General features: G+C 43.3%; 1 protein-coding gene across 3 annotated transcripts; it reads left to right on the top strand.

The window, feature by feature from the left end:
• The first annotated feature begins 570 nt into the window (after positions 1 to 570).
• Positions 571 to 11958, top strand: FAM118A (family with sequence similarity 118 member A). 3 transcript variants are annotated; one of them, XM_083859343.1, is made up of 9 exons: positions 571 to 1440; positions 2146 to 2405; positions 3836 to 3891; positions 5091 to 5343; positions 6249 to 6470; positions 7086 to 7214; positions 7972 to 8257; positions 10709 to 10741; positions 11713 to 11958. In XM_083859343.1, the coding sequence occupies exons 3-9, from the start codon at positions 3845 to 3847 to the stop codon at positions 11814 to 11816; spliced, it is 1074 nt and encodes a 357-aa protein (XP_083715469.1). In that variant the 5' UTR covers positions 571 to 1440; positions 2146 to 2405; positions 3836 to 3844; the 3' UTR covers positions 11817 to 11958. The 3 variants fall into 3 exon arrangements, with proteins under 3 accessions (XP_083715469.1, XP_083715468.1, XP_083715467.1); XM_083859342.1 differs by lacking the exon at positions 2146 to 2405; XM_083859341.1 differs by lacking the exon at positions 571 to 1440 and having other exon boundaries at positions 2105 to 2405.
• The last annotated feature ends 1015 nt before the right edge of the window (positions 11959 to 12973 follow it).

Genomic DNA, 12973 nt, shown 5'->3' with positions numbered 1-12973 from the left:
GCTTATGTGTCACCTTCAAAACTGGCTATAATTACCAAAATTCTTCTTAAAACTATACCAGAATATCAATACAACTCTGGCATTTCATTAACACAACAGAATGGTCTAATCTATCACATGGACATGCAAAACCTGTACCCAAAAACAGTGGAAATGGTTGACTGGAGAAACAAAGGAAAGTGGGAAGCTTATGCCAAGAAGTACTTCAGGCCTTCAAAAGTCTATTAAATGGTATAAAGAGTAGAATCACAGAGTCACAGACTGGTCTGGATGGGAAGGGACTTTAAAGCTCATTTTTTTCCACTCCCAAGCCCTGTCCTTGGATGCTTCCAGGGATGGAGCAGCCACAGCTCCTTGGGCAACCGTGCCAGGGCCTGACCTTGAGTTCTCAACACTCATTTTGAAAACTCCAGTTATGAAATTTTCAAAACTATGTGCATAGGAAGAAAAACCCAGAGAATTATGCATTTTCAACACAGTTTTGCAACCGGGATTTGTGGGTACAGATCTGTAACAGCCTTCTTTGGCACAATTACAGCCTTTACCCATCTGACTGCCAGGATGAAAGCAAGGAGCTCCAAAGGGAGGTGGGACTGCTGCTGGAAAAACCCACTGCAACTGAGCTAAATGTTGTTAACCAAACACCAGAATAGACCACGCTGAAAGACCTGGAAGTTTTCATACTCTGGCTTTAAGATATTGAAAGCTCAAATAAAAAAAAATAAAAAAATAAAAAAAAAAGAAGAAAAAACAGAGAAAAAATAAATAAAAAGAAAAAAAGAATTAAAAAAAAGAAAAAAGGGGAAAATAAATTAAAAATATAAAGAAAAAAAGTAAAAAAATAAATAAAAAAGGAAAAATAAATTTTAAAAAATAAAAGGAAAAAAAGAGAAAAAATAAATAAAAAAGAAAAAAAAAGAGAAAAAGAAATTTAAAAAAGGAAAAAATAAATTAAAAAAAAGAAAAAAGAAAAAAGAGAAAAAATAAATAAATAAGAAAAAGAAAAAGGGAAAAATAAATGTAAAAAGGAAAAAAGAAAAAGAGAAAAAATAAATTATAAAAGAAAAAAGGAAAAAATTAATTTAAAAAACAAAAAGAAAAAAGATAAAAAAATAAATAAATAAAAGAAAATAGAAAAAAAGGAAAAAGTTAATCAAAAAGAAAATAGAGAAAAAATAAAGAAAAAAAAAGGGAAAAAGAAAAAAAAAAAAAAAAAAAAAAGGAAAAAAAGAGGGAGAGAGAGGATTCGAGGAGGAGGCGCTGCAGGTGTCGGCGATGCGATATTTAAAGAGAGCCGGCTGTGTGCAGTGCCGGGCTGCCCTGCTCTCCCTGCCGGTGACTGACTGACCGTGTACCGGGTGTCCCTTGTGCCACCCGCTGTCACCGCATCGCCCTCACGATGCCTCGGCCGCCCTCGCCCAACCCGTAGAACCATCCAAGGTAACGCTGCCCTCTATTCCTCCTTTTTTCCGCTGTTTTGCTTTCTCCTCACCGTAATGTTTTTCCCCTTCAATCACCAGGATGTTTTCAGAGCACTGACCGCTCAATACGCGCCTCAGCCAGTTCCCTTTCTCCTGTAAAGGAGAGCTGACCCGCGGGGGTGCACTTTTGCCTCTCAGGGGTTTTCAGGGAACCGGAAATTCGGGGACAGACCCCTTCACCTCCCCGCCGCGGGGTTTGAGTGGCACGGCAGCGGTTTGGGAGCAGATTTTAGTTGGAATCTGCATTTCGGAGCTGCCCGGAACGCCGGCGGCGGGGCGGCTGTTTCCGGGGGGAAGGCTGGGGGGGCTCTGTGCCATTCCGGGTCCCCGCCGGAAGCGGGCGGGGAATGGGGAGAGGCGCTCCCGCCCCGACCGCAGCTCCTGTTCCCGTTCCCGCCGTGTTTTTTCTCAGAGGGAATTGGCGGGCTCGGGACGGGGCGTTCCCCTTCCCCCGGCTGCCTTTGGGTTGAAAGTTTTACGCTGTCTTCAGATACTAAAAGTGTCTGGCAGCGCCTCATCGAGTCAGCCCGGCCAGCCGCAGTTACAGCCGGTGAATGGAGATCTTATTTCGCCGGTGAGAACGGAGAAGGTGTGAGGGTAGAGATCGTTCGGCTGTCCCAGCTCTCATCCCGGCTGTCGGGATTGCACCGGGCTTCCCTTCCAGCCCGCCCTGAGGAATCCCTGTGGAAAAGCAGCTCCCACACCCGCGGACATTCCCGAGGATGTTCCCCAGCAACTCCCAGAGCTGGGACCGCGGGGAGGTTTGACTTCCATCGCTGATCGCAGCCATTTCTCCGTGAACATTAGGAGATCCTTGGGATCCTTGGGATCCTTGTTCCCGCTCCTTGCGCCTTCCAGGAGGCGACTTCAGGAGCTGAAAGGAAACAGCGAGCTCTGAAATGCTGGTACTGACAGCAGCCCCTGGTGAGATGCTTTTTGTTAAATTGTAATTTATAAACCTTTCATGAGCGGCGTTATAAAATAAGAACTGTTTTTTACACAAAAGTGAGTTGCCCTCTTTTCCTGTATTGTTTTCCCACTCTGTTCCCGTGTATAAATGAGTTTTGTGGCACCTGGGGCATGTTTTGGGGGTGGTTGTGGTGATGCTGGGGCGGTGGCCGTGATGATCTGGGAGGTTTCTGCCAGCCTTGATGTTCTGTGTGGTTTTGAAGTGCTTTGCCCTGGACAGATTATTGTCCTGATTTTTTGATGTGCTGATGTTGATAGTGGGGCACCTCCATAGGATGCTGTTGGTCAGGGAACGGAGTACTAGAGAAAATAAATATTACAACAAGAAAAGATGTTTCTGCCTTAAAAGACACCCTGAGTGCGTTTGCTGAAGACATCTATGGGTTGTTTTTGTTTGGGTTTGTTTGTATTTGGGGGGTTGTTTTGGCTTTTTTTGGGGGTTGATTGGTTAGAGTTTCTTTGTAGGTTTTAAAATTTTGTTTGTCGTTTGGTTAGGGGTTTTTTTGGTTGCCAAATTGTCTCCAAACTTGTAACGTCTTGCTCCCAAGTTAGCTTCCAGCACATGAAGGCAAGAGCTGGCAGCTACCTTAGGAGCCCGAGGCTCTGGGACAATGTTTATTTGAGGGATTAGGGGCTGCAGTTTGCCATCACCACCACCAAAAACTGTGTCTCAAAGCCAAACAAAAAAAATACATCCTCATAAAAACATAAACCCATGCAATGAAACTTGGGGGTTTCTAAGGAATGATCCCACAGCCAGTTCTCCTGCCAAGACAGAGTCTTTCCTGTACTTCAGACACAAGACATAATAGATGATACAGAAATAAATTGTTGGGGTTTTTTTTCTCAGCAACTATTTTAAATAAAATCTGCCATCATACCCTGCAGTCTGGTCATGTAGCCAGGTGGCTCTGAGGGCTTCTTGTGAGCAGGGTGTAATGTGGAAGTCTGGTTTCCACAAACCAGATTGAATAAACTGATTATTATTAAAAAAAAAAAAAAAAAAAAAAAAAAAAAAAAAAAAAAAAAAATCAAGAAACTCATTAATTGACTTGAAATGACTTGTGGTTTTAGTGGGTGTGATAAATTTTATCTTGGATGTAGACACAAGTATTTTTTTAGCTGCATGAAGTGCTACATCTGTTATCTCAGTCCTCTGGCATTTGGAAGCCTCACTGGAGCTGTGCTGGGTTTGCATCCTTGTCCTTTGGCAGGTTTGTTTCCATCAGTGCCTTGCCTCACTGGGATGTCACACATGGAGCCTTGGTATTAAAATGGTTGGTAGGAATAAAGAGAAAAAAGTTAACAGTAATACACTGGATTTTGGTTTTGGCTTTTACTAAGGTAGAAGCATTAAGAATTATTTTGCTTTTTGTTTTATTCAGGGCTCAGAGATGGATTCACCAGAAGGGGCCACGATTAGGAGTGAGCAGAAATTCAGGTAACTTGTATTAGAGTTGATGCAAAACTTAATGAAAATGTGGAACCACAGTGGGAATAAACTACTGAATAGTGAATACAAGAACTACATCATGCCTGAAAACTTCAAATTATCTCAGAAGCTGGTTTCCTCACTGACCAAGCACTTCATGCTCACTCAAGTTGTTAATGTACATAATTAGAGGAAACAATTTGGGCTGAATGTAGCAGGAAGGCCTGGGGTGGTCAAACACTTTTTTTTTTTTTGTAGGCAGGAGCTGGCAACCATACCTACGTGTTTATTGCTTTGCCTGAGGCCATTTCAAGTTGAACATTATATAGATTGACCTAGATAGTTTCAGGTGATTGTGAAATAAGAGGTGTTAATCATCTTTATTACCATGTTACCAGGAACTGAAAATTTGTCCTTTGGAAAGTCAGGAGGGTTCTGAGGTTCTGTACTACTGGAATCCTTGTTTGTACAGAAGTGACTTTGCTGTATGGTTTATATGCATTTTCACTTCTTTGCTGAGTAATCATGAAAGACAGAGTTTCCTGTGCAGAGAGTATGGATGTAACACCAACACACGTCTGAGAGGGATCTGTGGGTAGTGATGTCTAAATACTGAGTTGGATGAACCCTTGATCTGAACCAGCATCACTGCTATGTTCACATATCCTACTGTGATCATAAAGGAGAATAAAATAGTCCACTTTTTCCCAGAAAAAAAAAACCAAAAGTTTGTTTTCTTGGAATTTTGTGACTTGTTCCTTTGAAATAGTTTTACTTCCTTTCTATCACACATATATGATTTCTGTCACTAGACAATCTTTTGCCTACTTTTTTCAAACTTCCATTGGAAATGGTGTTTGGCTTGTCCAGTGGCCTGGAAATTGGCAATTGTCAGTTTGGATTTTAGAGACAGTAGTGATGTGAAGTTGCCTTTTTTTGGCTGGCATTAGCCATGCACATTTACTTGTCTGAAATGGCAAAAAGGCTTCGAGGGTGCTGCTGGTTTGGGGGAGGCCACAAGCTTGTGTGGCTGCCCATCTCATCCTGTTGTGTAGGAATGGAGAGCTCTGTTCCTGCTGGTTGGTTGGTGTTTTGCAGAAGCTTTAATGGCTCAGGTGAACTCCTGGAGTCAGTCCCTGAGCCCTTCAGGAAACAATGAACAACGTGAACAATGTGAACAATGAACGCTTTTGTTTTCTCTGTTCAAGGAAATTCTTAAAGAGCCTGGTAAGAAAACAGCCTCGGGACCTTCTCCTGGTGATTGGGACAGGGGTGAGTGCTGCAGTAGCCCCAGGAATCCCAGCTCTGTGCTCCTGGAGAAGCTGCATTGAGGCTGTCCTTGGAGCAGCTGAGCAGCTGGAGGTGCTGCACCCCGGGGATGTGGCGGAATTCCGTAACAAAGTGAAGAAGGAGAGAGACCTGCTTGTGGTTGCACATGATCTCATCAGGAAGATGTCACCAGTGAGTATGTTTATTACCTCTGTTAATTTCTAAATCTGCTATGTAGTTCTGTTCTAAGGAAACACTGCTTCCAAAAGTTGGATTTTTTTCTGGTGAAAATGGAAATTTTGTGAGTAATCATACAACACATTGTACATTTTGGGGAGGCTAAACCCTGAGTTTTAGTATTAGAATTCATCAGAATTAATGGAAACAAGAGTCCTGACTATTAAATATTTGCTGTAATGTTTCTGAGAAGTGAAAGAGGAATTTCCAGATCTGTGGCTATAACTGGAGAGATCCTGAGAGTTCAGGTAGGCCTTGAGGCTGCTGATGGCCTTGGGCCACACACTGTGAATCACCAGCGCAGCTCTGGCTTCCCTGAGGGCAGCCCATGCATGCCCAGGCTCAGTATCAGAGTTTTCAAACTGTGTTAAGACCTTTGCCAAGTCTTCCTTCTAGCTGAAATATTCTGGGTGACAGACACAGTGCTGGGGTGAGCCCCTCAACAGGCCCAGTGTGACAATAAGTCTGCATGTGTTCATAGATTTAATCATTAATAAAGTTTTCTCAACCAGGAATGAGCAAACAGAGCCCCCCTTTAATAGAACATCCCAGGAATATCCAGGATATACTGAATAGCTGAATACTGATAAAAGACTGATATGTCTAATTTTAGTGTTGTTTTATTGTACTTGTATTCCAACCTCTCTCGAGAAACCTAGACAATTGTTTGGAGCTACACTAAGTAGAGGCAGGAGCAGTGGAACAAATTGAGATTTGTTTTGGGTGTTTTTGGTGCTGTTCAAGCCCTCTTTTACAGGACTGCTGTGGCATTAAGTATCCATGGAGTGGGTTCCTGTGGGGAGCAGCTGTAACAGAGCACAGAGTGGGTCTGATGGAGTGTTCCTCTCCTCTCTCCTCAGCGCACCGGGGACACGAAGCCAAACTTCTTCCAGGATTGCTTAATGGAGGTGTTTGATAACTTAGAACAGCACATTCAGAACCCTGTGGTTCTGCAATCCATCCTGAGGCTCATGGAGAGAGGCACAATGGTTCTGACTACAAACTATGATAATTTGCTTGAAATATTTGGTCAGCAACAGGGTAAACCTATGGAATCTTTGGACCTTAAAGATAAGGATAAGGTAGGATGGGAGGAGTTAAATTATTAGACTTAATATATGACAATTCAGCACATAAGCTGCACTGAAAGATGTTCTACTGTTTCAAGAGTAAAGACTGAAAGTTTTTAATTGTTAAAGCATGTCTATAAGCTACAGCAGATGCCCAGACATTTTTTTTACATATCTCTTTATTCTGAATAATCTGGTAACAGTTACCAAGGAGAACTTCAGTGACTTGTTTGTTAGCCAGTTCCCTGCCATTTACTGAAAAAAAACTCCACAAATTATTTAACTTATGTAAAGTCATTGTTAAAATTCCAAATAGAATTTCACCTGGCTGGTAGTTAATTTGCTGTTCATGCCTTTTCTGTCAGTGCTGCTGGAACTTGCTTCTTGTCTGAGTGGCTGTTTAACCCAAAAAGCCAGAGACAGCTGCAGTATCAGCCATCACCTCTTTGTTATGATTTAAAGTGAGTGATTTAATTAGCAATCACAACCTGTTACTGTAGGAAAGTGCAACAGGGGTTGTTTCTGCTTTAAGTGGTTTATAAATCAGTTCAGCTGTATAGTTTTGCAGATTCCTGGTGAGTGTGGTATATTATAACAAAAGGATGTATCTTGCATGATGTGCTTTAGGTTCTTCAGTGGGCAAGGGGCCATGTAAAATACGGAGTTCTTCACATCCATGGCTTATATACAGATCCCTGTGGAATGGTGCTTGATCCCTCGGGATATAAAGATGTTACTCAGGATCCTGAAGTCATGGTGTGTATGATCTTTAAAATTTTGACTATGTTTTGCCAAACAGTTTTCTTGTAATCACTGCAGGCAAGATACCTAAGCTGTGTGGGATCATATCAATTAAATACTTGGGGACCAGAGGAATTATTTGGAATTATTCAGAAAGTTGGCTCTGTTGCAAGGGCGGTCTGTGCAAATCACAACCAAACCCCTCAGCTGGATCTCACTGTTTCTATTTATGTTTGGAAAGAACAAGAGCCTCAAGATACTGGACACCAGAACAAGGATTCATCATCATATGATTGCTAGATTTCTTAGGGGTTTAAACGGGTACCAGCTCTGGATCTTGGATTTAATATTAGCTGTCATAGGAAATCAAACATTTGGTCAAGAATATTGATTTTCCTTATCAGAGATTGACCTAACAGGAACACAATATTCTGTCACTATAATTCTTTCAGTTTAAATTTCCTCACTAGCAACACTTACATGCCTACTTAAATTCCACAGAATGGCTTGGGTTGGAAGAGACCTTAAAGATCATCTTGTTCTAACTCCCATATTTGTATGATAATTTTGCCTTTAAAAAAAAAAAAATTGTGTAGGAACAATGGTTATGAAATGTCAGTTTGACCTGGTCCTAAAACATTTGCTTTTTTCAGGTCACTAGTGAGGTTCTGCTCTGCCAGTCCTTTTCTGGCTGATGTATTTTAAAACTTCTGATACTGGCTTTTGTCTGCTGAAGTAAATGTGGCTCCTCTTTGTTTCTTTTCCTTCACAGGAGGTTCTTCAGAACTTGTACAGAACCAAGTCTTTTTTGTTTTTGGGTTGTGGAGAGACTCTTCGTGACCAGATATTCCAGGCTCTTTTTCTTTACACAGTAAAGAACAAAGTGGATCTAGAACATTACATGCTGGTGCTTAAAGAAAACGAAGACCACTTTTTTAAGCTCCAGGCAGATATGCTGCTGCATGGAATAAAAGTGGTGTCCTATGGGGACTGCTTCCAACAATTCCCAGAGTATGTCCAGGATCTGACTGCTCAAATCTGCAAACAGAGAAGTCCAGGTAATGTGGCCTCTTCAACAGCACAACCTGGAGCAGGCACTGGGCAGTTTGCCCTGCCTGAACACTGCAGCTGATCCAAGGCACTGACCTCCTCTGCAGCTTTGTTGCTTGTGAGGGACATGCAGAGTTGGAACATGTGGCCAAAATGTAACTAGATGGGTTTTTTTATCATTTGTGGAATTTGGAAGTCTTTGAATTCTTGCAAATTTAATATTGAATTCTGGATTTGTCTCGTTGTTAGTATTCGGTAAAGATGTTTACTTAAGATATATTTATGATGTGAAGTACTTCAGCTTATTGAGTATTACATTATCAGAAATCTGACTTGTCAGGAAAAGAGACTAAGAGAATTGAAGGGATTAACTGGTAGGATAAGCTGGTTGAGCTACAATATCTGACTGAGCATAGAATGGGAAATTAAATCAGTGCATCTAATAAGCTTAGTACACTTAGGGATTTGACTAGAACAAAGAGAAACAACAACTGTGTATCTAAGGAAAGAGATTTCTTTAATGTTTTCCAAACAAAGACAGTTCCATTTTGGTTTATCCAGAGAACAGAGGGAAATCACTAAATGACCTTGGGAAGAATTGCTATTTGACAGCTCTTTTATTTATCATTTCAGTGAAACTGTTTTGTCTGTAATTATTCTCAGGCGGTGCATGGCAGGAACCTTTCCCTGAAAAGTGCATGCCCAAATTAATACCCTGGTTTTTGTGACTTGATGAGTATTCCAATTAGACTGCATTATGTTTTTCTTTCCATGAAGGCCAGAAAAAAATATTTATCACACTGTTGAGATTCCAGGAAGTTTGTCTGCAGTCTGATTTACATCAGACTTGCAGGAGGGACCTTACTCAGATTTGAAAATCTTGTCAACTCATTTACAAGATCCCAAACAAAACCATTTTGAGGTGTGCAGAACTGCTCTGTACATCGCCAAACTGTCAGGGTTTGGTTTTTTGTGTTTCTTTACAAACTCTCTTCTAAAATGTAGCAGAGGGAGTTTGTTGAAAGGGTTATATTAAAGAAACGAGAATTGCAAAACCCAAATAAGCCTGATGCAGACTGGGGACTTGAGGCTCCTGGACACTCACTGGAAAAGGAACACAGCAAACCACAAGCAGTCCAGGAGTCCTGGAATGCCTTGAGGACACTTCCTAGGAGAGGTGATGGAGACCCCAACAGAGGAGAGGCTCAGCTGGACCTCAGGGTAGGGTTGGTAGTAGCCTGGGATGGAGTTATCATGTCCTGGTGGAATTCTCAATCTGCTAAACCATGAAGTTGCTTAGCTGTGTTATTTAAAAATTGTGTTGACTGGGGAAATTCCCACTGACTGGAAAAGAGGAAACATAACCCCCACTTTTAAAAAGGGAAAAAGGAAGACTTGGGATGTGGGTAAAAAATGGGCTGGATGGTCACACTCAGGGTTGTGGTTAGTGCTTTTATATGTAGATGGAAACTGATGGAAGCTATGTCCTCCAGGAGTCTGTGTTAGCAGCAGGACCATGTAATGGCTTTGATGGGGATGTAGGTGACAGCAGGTGAAGCAAGGTTGTAGGGAAGGGGTCACATCCAGAGAGACCTGGATAGGCTGGAGATGTAGGGCTGTGCAGTCACCAAGTTCAGCAAGGCCAAGGCCCTGCAGCTGGGTCAGAGCAATGGCAGTGATAAATCCAGGCTGAGCATGAGCAGATAGAGCAACCCTGGTGGGATTTGGGGGTGCTGTGGGTGACAACTAGACAGGCCCCATCCCAGAAACCCCCCTGGGCTGGGCTGAGCCCCCAGCGTGGGCAGCAGGGGAGGGAGGGGGGATTCTGCTCCTCTGCCCTGCTCAGGTGAGACCCCACCTGCAGAGCTGCCTTGAGCCTGGGGGTCCCCAACATCAGGACATGGAAGTTGGAAGTGGGTCCAGAGGTGGGCAACAAAGATTATCAGGGGCTGGGATACCTCTGCTTTGGAGACAGGCTGTGAGAACTGGGGGTGTTCAGCCTGGAAAGAGAAGGCTCTAGGGAGATCTTACAGCAGCCTTCCAGTGCCTAAAGGGGCTCCCAGAGAGCTGGAGAGGGACTTTTGGACAAGGGCACATAGGGGTAGGACAAGGGTGAGTGGTTTCAAACTTAAAGGACATAGATTTTGATTAGATATAAAGAAGACATGTTTTTATGATCAGAATGGTGGGACCCTGGCACAGGGTGCCCAGAGGAGCTGTGGCTGCCTCATCCCTGCAAGTGTCCAAGGCCAGGCTGGATGGGGCTGGGAGCAGCCTGGGATAGTGGAAGGTGTCCCTGCCCATGGCAGGAGGGTGGAACTGGATGAACTTTAACATCCCTTCCAACCCAGACCATTCTGGGATTCTAAATACAACCTTGCTGGTTTGGGGTGGTGCATTTAAGTATAAAAACTTCCACATGCTCATGTGCCTTGCTGATGTCTCTTACACTTCTCTAGATGCTGAACGGGTGGACAGCACAACGCTGTTGGGTAAGTAACGTTTTTATTTTCATAGAAAGTTCCATAATTCTACCAACACAAGAAAAATACTCCTCTTATTTTCAAAGTAATTAAATAATTACTGTGCAGAGCTCTGAGTTAGCTCTGAAAGTCTGCTGAATGCTCTTTTTTTTACTCTCTGGTTTTCTTTCTGCCTGACAGCAGGTAACTGATGGCCTTTTCAGGTACAGCAAATGACAAATGGTAGTATTACCTCAGAATACTCTGGTGAATGTTAGTAACTTTTTATATACATTTTCTGGAGCTTTTACATGGTAACATCAATGAGATTTTTGGTTTAGACTTCCAAATACAGGTTTCTGTTCCAAAAACCTTCCTTAAGGGGGTCAAGAAGAGCAAATCTCAAGGTTGTGGTACTGAAGGTGATTTTTCAGCTGAGCTGCTCAGGTTGCTTTGTGATATTTCTAAGAATAACTCAAGCAATAATTCCAATTGATGGAAAAAATATAGCAAAACAACTTAAAAAGACTCCACTCCTGAGATATCTATGCTGCTACAGCCAACATCAGAATTGTATAGAAGTATCACTGTTTATGTACTTCTAACAGCAGCTTACACCAAGAATTTCTGTTGCAGGAATGGTTCAGGTTGAGACCACTGGAATAATCTATTTCAACCCTCCAGCTCAAGCTGGGGCCCCTGAATTAGGGATCCAGACTCATGTGTGAGCTCCACAGGTGTTAAATTAGCTTTGGCAAAAGGCAGCTGAATCCTGAGCTGAGTTCCTGCTGTTTGTGTCAATACTAGAGATCACTTTTGGGGGAGCCTGAGCCCAGACCTTTAGCAGGGTTAATGTTACATGTAATTCAGAATCCAAATAGGAGAACCTCAGGGGACCAGGACTGCGTTTATCTTGCTAGCTGGTGCTTATAATAAAAAAGTACACCAAGCACACGGATGTAGCAATATTAATTTGTTTTCTTTCCCCTCTCTCACCCCAGGAACTTCGTGTGTGGACTGTGCTAAAAGGAAGTTAGGAGAAAGCGGCACTGATTCTCCTAAGAGGATCAAGGGCTCAGATAATGATATACCCACTCTGCAATGAAAACACCCCAACCACCCAAGGCCCACCCCAGAAACTTTTTAACAGCAGGTGTTTTACATCTGCTGCATGGAAAGTTTTGAGCTGGTATTTCCATGATTTTAAGTGGAATAAAATTGTACATACTAGCTTTCTGTTTTTTAAAGCCGTAAATGTGTCATGTGTGTAAAGCTTGAGAGTCCAATGAGTCACTCCCTGGCACTGCCAGAACACTCAGGCAGGACCTGCAGGGTCAGACAGCAGCAGATATAACTTTGCATCTGTGTGAAGCCACTTGGACCAAACTCATCCCCAGGTGAAGCCACAAACATCTGAATCTGTCAGAAGTGCCTCTTGGCAGACCTGCCTTTGAAATAGAGGGGTTTCAGTTCTCCCATCAGCTGAACTGCAGGGGGGGTTTCTGGATTCTTCAGGGATCCTGCAGGCTTCAGTCTCTGATCCCCAAATCCTGAAGAACAGTGCTGTTCCACATTTATGGAACCCACACCATGATGACCCACCTGCTTTCCACTTTGGGCATGAGGATTTGTTTTTTCCTTTGTCCAGTAAGGCACAAGATCAGCTATGGGGGAAAGGCTGGAACAGTGCTGCAAGGCAGGGACAGACTGCAGGGCAGGCACTCCCTGACCTCTCTGCAGTGGGTTCCTGTGGAAATGTTTTGAGTAGTGCTACCTCACAGACTGTGCTGCCTTGGCCAGCAGGTCACAGTCTTGCAGTGCAGTGAAACCCTGTCAGTATCAAAGGATCCACCTGCAGGTAAGTCCCGGTGTGCAAGTTTGCCTTTGGTTGAATTGCTCCAAGGGTGAAGGTGAGGCCCAGCAGTACCTGGTACTTCCCCCACCTGCATCATCTTGGCAACAAGACAAAATTCCCACTGCAGCTGCCAGCACTGGTAACGCTGTGCAGTTTTCCAGTCAGCTGGCTCTCACCTCAGTGTCTGCAGGAGAGCATGGCCAGGGCTGTTCTTTGTGCTGATGCCAGCACAGGTGTACCTGGGAGGGCTGAAGGATTGCTCCTGTCAGGTTTTCCTGGGGCTGTTTCCTAAGGATTTATATTGTGCCTTCTGAGAGCAGGTCACATTGTACTGGGGGGGGGGTTTACAGGGAGGGCAACAGTGACCTTTCTCTCTGAACTGTGGTTTGGCAGGTCTTTACTCCCCT

Source organism: Zosterops lateralis (genome assembly GCF_965231275.1).
Source record: "Zosterops lateralis genome assembly, chromosome: 4".
Classification (NCBI taxonomy): domain Eukaryota; kingdom Metazoa; phylum Chordata; class Aves; order Passeriformes; family Zosteropidae; genus Zosterops; species Zosterops lateralis.
Note: the sequence above shows the minus strand (reverse complement) of the source record. Positions and strands in the feature narration are given on the sequence as shown.

What these genes read in the sequence shown, in the direction of transcription:
- FAM118A (XM_083859342.1), top strand. Translation starts at nt 3,845, where the DNA reads ATGGATTCACCAGAAGGGGCCACGATTAGGAGTGAGCAGAAATTCAG. An exon ending in TCATCAGGAAGATGTCACCA is followed by an intron (nt 5,344 to 6,248) that starts GTGAGTATGTTT and finishes CTCTCTCCTCAG; the next exon opens with CGCACCGGGGACACGAAGCC. An exon ending in CTCAGGATCCTGAAGTCATG is followed by an intron (nt 7,215 to 7,971) that starts GTGTGTATGATC and finishes TTTCCTTCACAG; the next exon opens with GAGGTTCTTCAGAACTTGTA.